The sequence below is a fragment of the Neomonachus schauinslandi genome, chromosome 1 (genome assembly GCF_002201575.2).
Source record: "Neomonachus schauinslandi chromosome 1, ASM220157v2, whole genome shotgun sequence".
NCBI lineage: Eukaryota > Metazoa > Chordata > Mammalia > Carnivora > Phocidae > Neomonachus > Neomonachus schauinslandi.
In genome coordinates, this window is record NC_058403.1 from 64,694,234 (window position 1) to 64,706,644 (window position 12,411).

Consider the following 12,411-nt stretch of genomic DNA (forward strand, 5'->3'; position numbering starts at 1 on the left):
ATAGCCTTATGGGGTTTCTCTCTTTTCTTTTTTAAAAAGATTCTGTTTATTTGACAGAGAGAGGGAGAGTGAGAGCAGGAACACAAGCAGGCAGAGTGGGAGAGGGAGAAGCGGGCTTCCCCCTGAGCAGGGAGCCTGATGTGGGGCTCAATCTCAGGACCCTGGGATCATGACCTGCGCTGAAGGCAGATGCTTAACGACTGAGCCACCCAGGTGCCCCATGGGGTTTCTCTTGTATGTAACTGTCTTCTTTTCTCTAGATGCTTTGAATTTTTTTTTTTTCTTTACCACTACTTTTTGCCATTTTAATTACTCTGTGTCTTGGTGTATACCTCCTTGGGTTGATTTGATTTTGTTGGGTGAGCTCTGTGCCTCCTGGTTCTGGATTTCTGTGTCCTTCTCTAGATGAGGAAGTTCTCGGCTATTATTTCTTCAAATAAATTTTCTGCCACCTTTTTTTCTCTGTCCTTCAGAGATCCCTATAATGTGATTTTTTTTGTTTTTTTTTTTTTAAAGATTTTATTTATTTATTTGACAGAGAGAGACACAGTGAGAGAGGGAACACAAGCAGAGGAAGTGAGAGAGGGAGAAACAGGCTTCCCGCGGAGCAGGGAGCCCGGATGCGGGGCTCGATCCCAGGACCCCGGGATCACGACCCGAGCCGAAGGCAGACGCTTAACGACTGAGCCACCCAGGCGCCCCTATAATGTGAATGTTTTTAAGCTTGATGGAGTTGCTGAGTTCCCTAAGTCTATTCTCATTTTGCATAATTCTTTTCTCTCTCACTTTCTCAACTTTATTGCTGTCCATTACTCTCTCCTCCAGGCTGCTAATTCATTATTCTTCTTCCTCTAGCTTGCTGTTTATTCCATCAAGTGTATTTTTAATTTCATTTATTGTGTTTTTCATCTCTGAATGGTTCTTTTTTATTTCTTTGTTAAGTGTCTCACTGATTCTTCCACTCTTTCCTCAAGTCCAGTATCTTTATGATCATTACTTTAAATTCTCTGTCCAGCATATTACTTATATCCTTTTTGCTTAGGTCTCTTGTTGTGGTTTTGTCCTGTGCTTTAGTTTGCATATTCCTCTGTCTTTTAATTTTGCTTAACTCTCTTTGTCTTTCTCTGTGTCAGAAAAATCAGCTACATCTCCTCTCTTTAAAGTAATGGCCTAATGAAGAAGAGGTCCTGTACTGCCCTGCAGTGCAGTGTCCCCTGTTCATCAGAACCTGGTGCTTCAGTGTTGTCTCCTATGTGTAATGCATGTGCCCTGCTGTTGTTTCTTGGCTGCTTTTTCCCTCATTCTAGTCATCTGCAGTGGCTCTCTTTGCCTGTGGTGGGCAGTGTTTGGTCCCTTTAGTGTTAGTGGACCAGTCTGGGACTGCCTTGGGTTTGAGGTTAGTCAGACCATGAGTTTGCCAGCTATGAAGTAGGAACAAACTGTAAGATACTTTCCCTGTGTTTTCCCCTGAGAAGCTTTCATTGGTGGGTGGGGCCTGCAATCAGATCAACTGTCTGCCTCCATTCAGACCACCAGACCATCTGACTGGTCTGTGGTTATCTTCCTTTCATCCCATGGCAGGAGTCACTCTGGAGGGGTGCCAGCCCCTCTTGGGGCTGCTTGCACACTGCCAAGTTCATGGACCAGTTTGAATGGTCTCCAGCCAAGAGTATTTTGGAGGGGCTTGTGGGGGCACAGTGTCCCTAAGGTTTGCATGTTGGCGAGAGGGGACATGCTGTGTCTGGGACCAGCCAGGGTGAGGCATGCAGGTTTTTTTTTTTAAAGATTTTATTTATTTGACAGAGAGAGACAAAGTGAGAGAGGGAACACAAGCAGGGGGAGTGGGAGAAGGAGAAGCAGGCTCCTCACTGAGCAGGGAGCCTGATGCGGGGCTCGATCCCAGGACCCTGGGATCATTACCTGAGCCAAAGGCAGACGCTTAAGGACTGAGCCACCTAGGTGCACTGAGTTAACAAGGTGTGAGCCAGTCTGTTTGAAAAAAAAGACCTGTTGCAGTTGCCAGGACCTGGGCAGGCTGGTGCTGATCTGCAGAGTGTACATGGGTAGGGCCCATGGTTTTAACATGGTGCATGGAGATCTTCTGCAGGAAGTGGCCCACCACTGCCACAGAGACTGAGGCCCACAAAGCATGCAGGTCAGGAATCATGTGTTGGCAAGATTTGTGCTGGTCTTCTGGGGGAGGGAACCCACAGTGCTATGACTGAGTCAAGTGTTCCTGGAAAGGGTGGATCCACCAAAGCCTGGTGATCCAGGCTTGGTGAAAGCAAATTAAGTAGTGAATGTTGCGCCTGTACTGGTTCCCACAGATGGCTGTAGGTTCATGCTGGGGGGCGGGGGGTAGGTGGAGGAAAGAAATGGTGCATGCCAGCCAGCTCCTTTGTTCCTGGAGAAGTCCCCTAGTGAAACCTGCCCCTCCAGACATGCTCTGAGATTAGTAAATAACTCTCCCTCCAGTCTGCCCCAGATGTTTTTCAAACTGTTGCTTCTGTGCTATATCTCTGTGGGCTGTTTATAGTGCTGTGTCTTTAAGAGTGGGGACTCAGCTTCCTATCCCCTGTGGGCTCTTGCAGAACTGAGTGGCTGATTAAATTCCAGGCTTTAAGTCATGCTGATTGTAAGAACTCACAAAATTTGGCCCCTCTAGTTTTCAAAGCCAAATATTATGGGGCTTTTCATCTCCCTCATGTGGGCTCCCCAGTGTGATAGTCTGTTTCTCTCCTTTCTCTATGCCTGATGCCCTCTCCCTCTTGTGGACAGCCATGATCCATTTAGCTTCCCACCACATCTCCTCTCTTCCTAAGCTCTTCAATGTGGCCTACTCTCTACCTTTAGTTGTAGAGTTTGTTCTGCCAGTCTTATTTTCTGTGTTATTTACACTGATGTTAGTGTTATCTCATCTTATTCGTGGGATGATTAAAGTCTTCCTACTTTGCCATCTTTCCATCTTCTCTTATCTCTTAATAGCCATTCTAACAAGTGTGAGGTAATAGCTCATTGTGGTTTCAGATTTGCATTTCTCTGGTGATTATTGATACTGAGACTCTTTTTATATACATATTGGCCATTTGTATGTCTTTGTGAAAATGTATTCAGGCCCTTTGTCCAATTTTTAAAAAATTTTGCTTTTGATTTTTATGAATTCTTTATACATTTTGAATATTAACCTCTTATCTGATATATGGTTTGCTAATATTTTCTCCCATCATACAGGTCACTTCTTCATTCTTTCAATTATCTTTTCCTATACAGAAGCTTTTTAGTTTGATGTAGTTCTGCTTGTTTATTTTTGCTTTTGTTGATTGTGCTTTTTGGTGTCATATGTAAAAACTCACTGCCAAGATCAATGTAAAGGAGATTTTTGCCTCTGTTTTCTTGTAGTTTTGTGGTTTTAGGTCTTACATTTACATTTTTAATCCATTTCATGTTAATTTTTGTGAATGATGTGAATGAGGTTCAATTTCATCCTTTTTTTTTGTATGTGAATATCCATCTATATATATAGAATACACCCAACAGCATTTATTGAAGAGACTGTCCTTTCCCTATTGTGTATTCCAGGCTCCCTTGTCAAATACCAGTTGACTGTATATGGGTGGGTTTATTTCTGGGCTCTTGATTCTGTCTTATTGGTATGTATCTGTTTTTATGCTAGACTCATACTGTTTTGGTTACTATAGCTTTCTAATACAATTTGAAATCAGAAATTGTGATGCTTCCAGCTTTATTCTTCTTTCTCAGAAGTACTTTGGCTATTTGGGGTCTTTCCTAGTTCCATATAAATTTTAGGATTTTTTTTTCTATTTTTGTAAAAACTGGAATTTTGATAATCTATACATAGCTGTGAATAGTATGGACATTTTAACAATATTAACTCTTAGAGTCATGAACACAAGATATTTTTCTATTTGTGTCTTCTTCAATTTCTTTTATTATCTTATAGTTTTTATTTTTTATTTATTTTTATTTTATTTATTTATTGGAGAGAGACAGAGCACAAAAGGCGGTACGGTCAGAGGGAGAAGCAGACTCCCTGCCGAGCAGGGAGCCCAATATGGGACTCAATCCTGGGACTCCAGGATCATGACCTGAGCTGAAGGCAATCACTTAACCAACTGAGCCACCCAGGTGCCCTTATAGTTTTTATTTTATAGATCTTTCACCTCCTTGGTTAAATTTATTCCTACGTATTTTATTGTTTTTTGTTTTTGTTTTTTGCTGATGTAAGTGGGATTGTTTTCTTTATTTCTTTCTGATATTTTGTTCTTAGTGTATAGAAATGCAACTGATTTTTGTATGTTGGTTTTGTATCCTGCAACTTTACTAAATTCATTTATTAGTTCTAGTGTTTTTTGCTATTATCTTTAGGATTTTCTATGTATAATATTATGTCATCTGCAAAAAGAGACAATATTGCTTCTTCCTTTATGACTTAGATGCCTTTTATTTCTTTTTCTTGTCTTATTGTTCTTCCTAGGACTTCTGGTACTATGCTGAATGGGTGTGATAAGAGTGGACACTGTTGTCTTCTTGATTTTAGAGGAAAAGCTTTCAATTTTTTATATCAAGTATGATGTTAGCTGTGTGCTTGTGATATATGGCCTTTATTATATTTAGGTATGTTCTTTCTATACCCAATCTATTGAGAGTTTTTTCATGAAACGGTGTTGGATTTTGTCAAATTTTTTTTCTGCATCTTCTGAAGAATCATGATTTTTCTCTTCCATTTTGTTAATGTAGTGTATCACATTTATTGATTTATGTATGTTGGACCATCCTTGCATCTCAAGGATTAATCCTACTTAGTCTTGGTGTCTGATTCATTTTGTGTGCTGTTGAATTTGGTTTGCTAATATTTTGGAGAGAATTTTTGCATCTATGTTCATCGGGGGTATTGGCTGTAGTTTTCTTTTCCTATATTATCCTTATCTGGATTTGGTATCAAAGTAAAGTTGACCTTGGAAACTGAGTTTAAGGGTGTTTTCTCCTCTTCATTCCTTTAGAAGACTTTGAGAAAGATAGGCATTAATTCTTTAAATGTTCTCTGGAACCATCTGGTCTTGGGCTTTCCTTTATTGGGAGGTTTTGATTTTTTTTTTTTTTAAAGATTTGTTTATTTGTTTTATTATTTGTTTTATTTTTATTTTTTTAAGATTTATTTGACAAAGAGAGACATAGCGAGAGAGGGAACACAAGCAGGGGTTAGTGGGAGAGGGAGAAGCAGGCTTCCTGCAGAGCAGGGAGCCCGATGTGGGCCTTGATCCCAGGACCCTGGGACCATGACCTGAGCCGAAGGCAGACACCTAACGACTGAGCCATCCAGGCGCCCCTGTTTTATTATTATTTTTAAAGATTTATTTATGTATTCGAGAGAGAGAGAGAGAAAGAGAAAGCAAGCACAAGCAGTAGGGGCAGAGGGAGAGGGAGAGAGAATCTCAAGCAGACTCCACGCTGAGCATGGACCCCAACACCTGGCTCAGTCTCACAACCCTCAGATCATGACTTGAGCCAAAACTAAGAGTCATATGCTTAACTGACTGTACCACCCAGGTGCCCCTATTTATTTTTGAGAGAGAGAGTGAGAGAGAGAGCACAAGTGTGAGCAGGGGGAAGGGCAGAGAGAGATGGAGAGTGAATCTCAAGCAGATTCTGCACTGAGCACAGAGCCTGACCTGGGGCTCGATCTTATGACCCTGAGATCATGACCTGTGCCAAAACCAAGAGTCAGACAGTCAACAAACTAAGCCACCTAGTTGCCCCAAGGGAGGTTTTGTTTGTTGCTTCAATCCCTTTAGTCACTATTAGTCTGTTTAGATTTCTGTTTCTTCATAATTCATTCTTTCTAGGAATTTATCCATTGCTTTTCAGTTATCCAATTTGTTTACATATAATTGTTCATAGTAGCTTCTATGATTTTTTGTAATTCTGTGGGATAATGTGTAATGTCTTCTTTTTCATTTATAAGTTTATTTGAGTCTTCTCTTTTTTCTTGATTACTCCAGCTAAAGGTTTGTTGATTTTGTTTATCCCTCCAAAAAAATGGCTCTTAGTTTCATTGATTTTTTTCCTATTGTTTCTTTAGTCTCTATTTTAGTTTTTTCCACTCTGATCTTTATTATTTCCTTGCTTCTGCTAATTTGGGCTTAGTTTGTTCTTTTTCTAGTTCCTTTTGGTGTAAAATTAGGTTGTTTATTTGAGATCTTTCTCTTATTTTTGGCATTTGTTGCTATAAATTTTCTTGTAGAACTGCTTTCCTGTATCCCATAAGTTTTGGTATGTTTTGTTTTCATTTCCGTTTGTCTCAAGATATTATATGATTTCCCTTTTGGTTTCTTCTTTGATCCATTAGTTGTTCAGAATTGTGTTGTTTACTTTTCACATATTTGTGAATTTTCCAATTTTCCTCCTGTTATTGATTTTTAGTGTAATAACACTGTGGTCAGAAAAGATATTAGAAATAGTTTCAATCTTCTTGCTTTGTGTTCCAAAGATATGATCTATCCTGGAGAATGTTTTGTGTGCACTTGAGAAGAATGTCAATTCTGGTTTCTTGAGTGGAATGTTCTTTATATGTCTGTTAGGTCCATTTGGTCTGTAGTGTTATTTAGGTCCACTGTTTTCTTACTAATTCTGTCTGGATGATTTCTCTGATGTTGAAAGTGGGGTATTTAAGTGTCTTACTAGTATTGTATTGCCTTCTATTTCTCCCTCCAGTTCTAATATTTGCTTTAAATATATAGGTGCTCCAGTGTTGGTACATATATATTTATAATTGTTATATCCTCTTGATGAATTGACCCCTTTATCACTCTGTCAACTTTTCCTCTTGCTACTGATTTTGACTAAAAGTCTGTTTTGTCTGACATCAGTATAGTGCATAGAACATCTTTTTCCATCCCTTCAATTTCTGCCTGTGTGTATCTGTAAAGCTAAAGAGAGTGTCTTGTATAGACCACATATCTTTGGATCTTGTATTTTATCCATTTAGCCACTTTTGTGTCTTTTGATTAAAGAATTAGTTTATTTACATATAAATTAATTATTGGTTGGTAAGTACTTACTATTGCCATTTTTAAATTGTTTTCTGAATTTTTTAGTTCCTTTGTTCTTTTCTTCATCTCTTAATTTGTGTTATTTTTTGTATATATTTTTATGTGCTTTAATTCTTTTCTCTTTAACTTTTATGTAAATACTATAGATTTTCTTTTCTTTTTAGTTACGATGAGACTTATGTAAAACATCTTAGAGATATAATAGTCTAGATTAAGCTGATAACAACTCACTTTCAATCACATACAAATACTCTACAGTTTTACTTCTCCTCCCCCCAAATTTTATGCTATTGTCACATTTTACATCTTTATATATTGTGCATCCATTAACAAATTATTATAGCTACAATTTTTTAAATATTATCTTCAGTTTTTATAATAGAGATAAAAGTGATTTATATACCACCATTACAGTACTGAGGTATTCTGAATTTAACTATTTACTCTTACGAATGAGTTTTATGCTTTTGTTTTCATGTTGTTACATAGTGTCCTTTCATTTCAGCTTGAGCTCCCTTTAACATTTTTTGTAACAGTAGGTTTAGTGGTAATGAACTACCTTAGCTACTCTTTGTCCAGGAATGTCTTTATCTTTTCTTCATTTCTGAAAGACAGTTTTGCTGGGTATGGTATTCTTGGTTGGCAGGTTTTTTTTTCCTTCATTACTTTGAATATATCATTCCACTAACTCCTGGCCTGCTAGATTTCTGCAGAGAAATCCACTGATAATCTTATGTGGGTTTCTTTGTAGTGACAAATTGCTTTTCACTTGTTGCTTTCAAAATTATCTCCTTGTCTTTGACTTTAAGCATTTTGGTTATATTACTTCTCAGTGTAATCTTTGGGTTGATCTTGCTTGGGTTCCTTTGAGCTTCCTGTACCTGGATGTCTATATCTTTTCCAAGATTTTGGAAGTTTTCAGCTGTTTTTTTCTTTAAATGATCTTTCTGCTTCTTTCTCCTCTTCTTTTTCTTCTGGGACTCTCATGATGCAAGTGCCCATTTGCTTGTTGGTATCCCATAATTTACTTAGGCTTTCTTCACTCTTCCTTCTTCTTGTTCCTCTAAGTGGTTAATTTCAGATGATTTGTCTTTGTGTTTGCTAATTCTTTTGTGTGATCAGGGCTGTTATTGAAGCTCTGCTTTGATGTGCTGTGTTGGAGCCAGTTACAAGGCTGTTACTGGATCTGCAGTGGAGTCTGTGGTTGGGCTTGTTACCAGGGCTTAGGCCAGTGTGGATCACTTCTGGTCCCTGGGTGCATGCAACTGTTACCTCTAGTACCTTATCAGTAGGGTGGTACTAGACAAAGGTCCACATGTGGGTCCTATTATCAGGTAAACAGTCAATGGGCCTATGATCAGGTAAATGGTAGGTGTGGCTCCCATCAGATACCTGGGAGAACTGTTGCCTCATTACTGGATGGCTCCCTGGCTGGGCAGGATTGGTCCTGAACTGTGGCTGAGAGGTGCTGGAACTGAGCCTCTGGGCTGTTTCACATTCCACAGCCAAGATTAAGGTTTGCAGACCTGGCTCTGGGGGCACAGATGGGATGTCTCCCTTCAAGTCACTGGATAGGTTGGATTGGTCCCTGACCATGGCCAGAGGGGCCCAAGCCAAGTATAGGGCCCTTTCAGGATCTTTTAGGGTACAGTTGTGTCTCTTACCAGGGCGCTGTGCCTGTAGGACTGCTCATGGATTGAGGCTGGGAGGGGCTGGTACCCAGTATAGGGATCTCTGGGAGTACAAACAGGAGTGTCTCCTGCTAGGTCTCTATGGCAGCAGGACTATTCATAGATTGCTGTTGGAGGATCTGGAGCTGAATATAAGGTCCTTTCAGAGTCATCAGGGTTGTATCCAGGAATGTTTCCCACTGGGACCCTGGACCCTCAGGACTGTTCCCTGACTATGACTGGGAGGAGGCTGGGCTCATATATTGGCCCTTTCAGGATCCCTCTGAGCACAGATGGGCGTGTCTGCAACCTGGTTCTCATGCCAGCATGCCTACCTGTGGACTGTGACTGGAAGGGTGGGGAGTAGAGGATGAGGCCCTTCCCAGATCTTCAGATTCACAGATGGGAATGTCTTCTGCTGGGACCCTGGACCCTCAGGACTGCTGGCAGACTGACTGACTGTTGCTGTGAGAAAGATGGAGCACATATAGGGCCCTTTCAGGATCTCTAGGGGCACAGACAAGAGTGTCTCCAATAGGGTCCCTGTACCAGCAAGATTGTTCCTAGACTGTGGCTGGGATGGGCTGGAGCCCAGTTACAAGGCCATTTCAGATCTTTGATCTGCCTGAATTTGGTGGGCTTACCTCCAGGGGCTCCTGCATTGCAGCCAAGAAGAGCTTGAGCTGGTTCAAATACCACTTCTGGATCCACAGTTGAAATGAGGTTTGTATGACTATCACTTGATGTGTGGGTGATGCTTCCAGATCGCTTGGCATATAGTACATGCTGGTGACAGACCCCAAGCTGAATAGGCTACCTATAGCTGAGTTTTCAGGGGTACAGAGGTATTTCTGTTTCTGTAGCTGAGACTACAGTCAGTAAATCAGCTGCCTGGTGTAAGCCTGCTTTCTCAGAACAACTCTCTTCATTCTTGGACTGCACTGTGATTTCACAGTCTCCTATCTAGATCTGGAAGCTCCCAGGAAGGCACTTTTGTTTGTGCATGAGTGGCAAATTATTGTTGTCAAGGAGGTGATATGTGCAAGAAATGTCCTATTTGGCCATTTTGTTGATGTCCTATGCTATATAATGTAATTTGTATCAACTAAGATTTTTTGACTCTTTATTTACAAAAATAAGGATAACTAAAAAGCAAAACACTAGATGCTAAGTTAGTTTTTACTTTACTCATTAATATTAGTACTAATTAAAATGTTAGAATCCTTGACTTTTAATATATTAGACTTGGGAGACCTGGCGTTGATTGTTATTGCCAACATGAAAGTGGTGCAGCTGTCCTGCAGCTCCAATTCTTGATCAATGAGGTAAGGATTTTCTTGACTATTTATCACAGAGATGTACATATACACACTACATTAGTTGATGTGATCTTTTTTATATTATATATAAAATATATTTGTACTTAAATATGTTATTTTTTATATATTCTAAATGTTTAAAGATATATATGTGTGCAATATTATTCATGGTCACATTTCTTATAAAAAACTACTTCAGTATTTGTCAATTTATTATATTTTAAAGGAGAAAGGTTGCATATATCAGAAGATTCTGTTATTATGCAGCATAATTTGCAGATTAATTATTTACATGTTTTTAAAAAATTACTAAAACTCTAATTGCTCCATCGACTACTAAACTTTTCTTCAGCATACTAATTTAAATTTTATAATCAGTATTAACTTCATGTTTTGCCCTTATCTTTCAGGAAATAACTTTTTCAGTTATTTACCTATGGGCTCTGCTATCTATCTATCTGTCTATCGATTTATCTATATTCAGATATATTTATTGGTACATATATGCATTTGTATTTATTTATGTATCCATAGCTATTATGACAATTGGCTCCCTACCCTATCCCTATTCTATAGACCTATGGTGATGAGGAACTTCCTAAAGACAGAGTATGTATTTAAAAAGCTCAGAAAAGTTACAGATCTTCCATCAGTTAAAGGCTTCTTATGGCCTTCTGGACTCATATTTTTTACTCACATTTTAAGTGGATCATTGTGTCTTTTAGAGCTGTTTTCAGTTAATCTAGCTGTCAATGCAAAAATGCCTTAAAAATTTGTGCCATACCAAATTCAGGCACTTAGCAGACTGAACTCAATGCCTTGAGAAAAAAAAATGAAGTACCACTGGTTGTTTTCTTATGGTATGAATGATCTTTTATTCCATATCTCCATATATTTTCATATATGTTTTTTCTAAGAATTTTATAATCATAAACATGGGTAAAATGGTTCATAGAATTTTGTATCAAAGACACTTAGGGCATGAAAAATTTGTGATGTTGGCAGATGTCCACTTTTTACTTATCTCGGTTCAAACTCTTTCTCGGAAGTCAGTGAGATTCTCCTTATTGACAAACCTAGCATATTTTACCTTGTAGGTATACTTGCTATGGGGTACCACAATGAGAGAGGGAGATAAGAAAGAAAAGGGAAATTTAAAAAAATATTTTATTGTAATAGTTGTCATTAGTATTAAGAATGCCAACCTTTTTGAAGTCTCTGTGTTACTCTAGTGGAGAGATCTCAGCCTTTTGCCTTCTGCATGGTAGTGTACTAGCAGGCATAACTTGTTTCCAGGTAATTTTCTCTGGTTTCCATCCTCTGAGAATTATCTTCAAGTCCCTAACTTTGCCTCTATGCTGAATAAGTAAAAAGACAAGCCTTCAACATCCTTCAGTTGTTTACATTGTCTAGCCTGAAGTAGTCACCCTGATCCATCTCACACTCACTTTTTAAAAAAAATTTAATTTAATTTAATTTTGTTAGTTTACCATACAGTACATCATTAGTTTTTGATGTAGTGTTCCATGAGTCATTGTTTGCATATAACACCCAGTGCTCCATGCAATACATGCCCTCCTTAATACCCATCACTGGGCTAACCCATCCCTCCACCCCACTCCCCTCTAGAACCCTCAGTTTGTTTCTCAGATTCCATAGTCTCTCATGATTCATCTCTCCCTCCAATTCCACCCCCTTCATTTTTCCCTTCCTTCTCCATGTCCTCCATGCTATTCCGTATGTTCCACGAATAAGTGAAACCATATGACAGTTGACTTTCTCTGCTTGACTTATTTCACTTAGCATAATCTCCTCTAGTCCCATCCATGTTGATGTAAAAGTTGGGTATTCATCCTTTCTGATGGCTGACTAATATTCCATTGTTTATATGGACCACATCTTCTTTATCCATTCATCTATTGAAGGGCATCTCAGCTCTTTCCACAGTTTGGCTATTGCGGACATTGCTTCTATGAACATTGGGGTGCATATGGCCTTCTTTTCACTATATCTATGTCTTTGGGGTAAATATCCGGTAGTGCAATTGCTGGGTCACAGGGTAGCTCTATTTTTAATTTTTTGAGGCACCTCCACACTGATTTCCAAAATGGCTGTACCAACTTGCATTCCCACCAACAGTGTAAGAGGGTTCCCCTTTCTCCACAACCTCTCCAACATTTGTTGTTTCTTGTCTTGTCAATTGTTGCCATTCTAACTGGCGTTAAGGTGGTATCTCAATGTGGTTTTGATTTGAATTTCCTTGATGTCTAATAATGATGAACATTTTTTCATGTGTCTGTTAGCCATTTGTATGTCTTCTTTTGAGAAGTGTCTGTTCATGTCTTCTGCCCA

The 12,411-nt window shown here is 39.0% G+C and overlaps 1 protein-coding gene across 1 annotated transcript in view; it reads left to right on the forward strand.

The window, feature by feature from the left end:
• STXBP5L (syntaxin binding protein 5L) overlaps positions 1-12,411 on the forward strand; it is a 419,146-nt gene that overhangs the window by 97,966 nt on the left and 308,769 nt on the right. Inside the window, exon 4 of the mRNA XM_021692509.1 lies at positions 9,984-10,065. Coding sequence (XP_021548184.1) covers positions 9,984-10,065 — 82 coding nt within the window. The remainder of the gene's footprint in view (positions 1-9,983; positions 10,066-12,411) is intronic.